This window comes from Poecilia latipinna, unplaced genomic scaffold (genome assembly GCF_001443285.1).
Source record: "Poecilia latipinna isolate Pla-1442-1.1 unplaced genomic scaffold, P_latipinna-1.0 Scaffold2597, whole genome shotgun sequence".
Classification (NCBI taxonomy): Eukaryota; Metazoa; Chordata; class Actinopteri; order Cyprinodontiformes; family Poeciliidae; genus Poecilia; species Poecilia latipinna.
Window position 1 is genome coordinate 78,421 of NW_015115213.1, and position 2,341 is coordinate 80,761.

At 37.8% G+C, this 2,341-nt stretch overlaps 1 protein-coding gene across 1 annotated transcript in view; it reads left to right on the top strand.

The window, feature by feature from the left end:
* The window catches only part of LOC106938453 (uncharacterized), a 4,078-nt gene extending 1,748 nt beyond the window's left edge, over positions 1-2,330 (top strand). The window contains exon 2 of the mRNA XM_015020513.1: positions 2,158-2,330. Within this exon, the coding sequence (XP_014875999.1) occupies positions 2,158-2,192 (35 nt within the window). The 3' untranslated portion in view covers positions 2,193-2,330. The remainder of the gene's footprint in view (positions 1-2,157) is intronic.
* Positions 2,331-2,341: the final 11 nt, after the last annotated feature.

The window sequence follows — 2,341 nt, forward strand, 5'->3', positions numbered from 1 at the left end:
AATTGCAAGCAAAGTTTGTTTTCCACTGAACTACATTGCTCCAATTCTAATTGTACTTAAGTAAAGCTCTGGTCTTATCTGAAGAAATATATTTATAGACCACTATTGGCATAAATTTGAAAACAGTAAAAAGAAAAAAACGTTAAAGTTTGATATATCTGAGACGTCTTTTTGAGTAATCTGATTTGGACCTGAAGTTTAAAAAAACTTCTATTTCAGAATTGGATTATAATTTTCTATTTTAAATAATTACTCAAACAGGTCAACTAAAAACTTGATCTGTATAAATTTTAAAATTGCAAGCAAAGTTTGTTTTCCACTGAACTACATTGCTCCAATTCTAATTGGATTTAAGTAAAGCTCTGGTCTTGTCTGACGAAATATATTTATAGATCACTATTGGCATAAAGTTGAAAACAGTAAAAAGAAAAAAACTTTAAAGTTCGATATTTCTGAGACGTCTTTTTGAGTAATCTGATTTGGACCTGAAGTTTAAAAAAACTTCTATTTCAGAATTGGATTATAATTTTCTATTTTAAATAATTTCTGAAACAGATCAACTACATTCTTGATCTGTATACATTTAAGAACTCAGTACAAAATTAATCAACTGAGCTAAATTTTTATATTGAACAAAATTTCAATTGGACTGAAGTAAAGCTCATTTCTTATCTGAGCTGCCTAATTCGTGTTCCCGCCTGCTGCTACTGACTTTGGACTGAACTTCAGGTTTGTGCACAGGTTTGTTGTACTGACTAAGCTATTCAACACTAATACATTCATTGTATGTACATTGGTGTAGTTTTGTGTTGTATCTGCTTATCTTGATATAAAAAGATCAATAAGGACCATTGGAGTTGCTGTTTCCTGCCTGAGCTGTCCAGAAGTCTAATCAACGATGCCGAGAAAGGGTCAGCGTTCCCAGGCTCAAAAGCTCAGATGGCAGAAGGAGAAACAGTCTCAGAGCAATCAAGTGACAGGTACTGACTCTGAGAATAACAAGCAGCAGTTTCAGAATATACCATACGCCGATGTTGCACAGAGACAGCTTGCTAGGGATGATATGTGTGTTGGGGAGTCTTTTGAACGACAGCAGGTAAATGATAGAAGTGCAAACACTTTATCCTGTGTGGTAGCACTATCTGACAGAAACACTGCCCAAACAGCTTTCCAGCAAGATGCAGGAGATACAAAGCAAAGTGCATCCCAGGTGTCGTATGCTGACATGGTGAAAAGAGGATGTGGTTCAGCTCAGCAGTCTCGAGTTAATGCAGAACTTCAGCCATCAGTGACACATGTGTGTGCCTCACGGAGTCAGGATTCGTTGAAATATGGAAAATACAGGAACAGTCAGTGTATGGCCAACAGTTTGGTGTTTCTGGCTTTTTTCCACGAGAATGAAATGATTACCAGACCAGATCTTGACCTCGTTCTGGATAAAGGTGATGCTGTGTACAGACAGGCTAGAGAAAGATTTCCTCGTAGCATCCATTTGGCAACTGATGAGCTACCAAATGAGGTAAGTGCACGCAGGTCAACATATCAGGTTGACATGACTCCATGCCCTGTATGTGGAACGTTTGGAGGTGGACAGACTTATCCAAGCCTGGAAGAAGCATTGAGCCATTTTTCATCAGATGTACAATATGGGCTGCTGATCATGTCAGGCTTATGCATTGCTGTTTTCAGAAGCAGATCTGGTGAATATGGATACTTTGACCCACACACAAGGAACAAAAATGGAATGCCAATGACATTCAGTCTTTTAAACTTTGGCACAGCAGTGATGCTGAAATTTGCCCATCTTACTGACATGATTCAGAGATTAAAGTCAGTTTACACAATGCTTAACGTACCATCATCTTGTGTATTTGAACTCCAGCCCCTCTCATTTTACCAGAGAGATGCTTCAGACACAGTTGGCACGTCTCCTCTGTTACATGAATCTGAGACACCAAGTGCTGTTCAATTTGAGGTTGAGTCTGCTTCTCTTACACAAAACATTCCTGCTCTTGAGTCAAACATCAATGTTGAAGTCATGTCTCCTGTTGCAAGTAGTCCTTCTGATGATGTAATTGAAGGTGCATCTAATGCAGTTAGTTATATGTCGTCTGTGACACAAGAAAATACAGTACTCCCCATTACCAGTGGAACAAGAAATGCAACAAGTGTACTTTTGGAAATGTCTTTGAAACTGTCAAAGTACCCTAAAGCACAAAGACAAAAGATAAAGATGAGACTACTTAAGACAGAGAAACTGAGACAAAAAAAAGAGAATCAAAAAAGGAAGGAAAGAGAAAACTATGCGTTAAGGGAATCTTTCAGAGCAAAGAAAAAATGT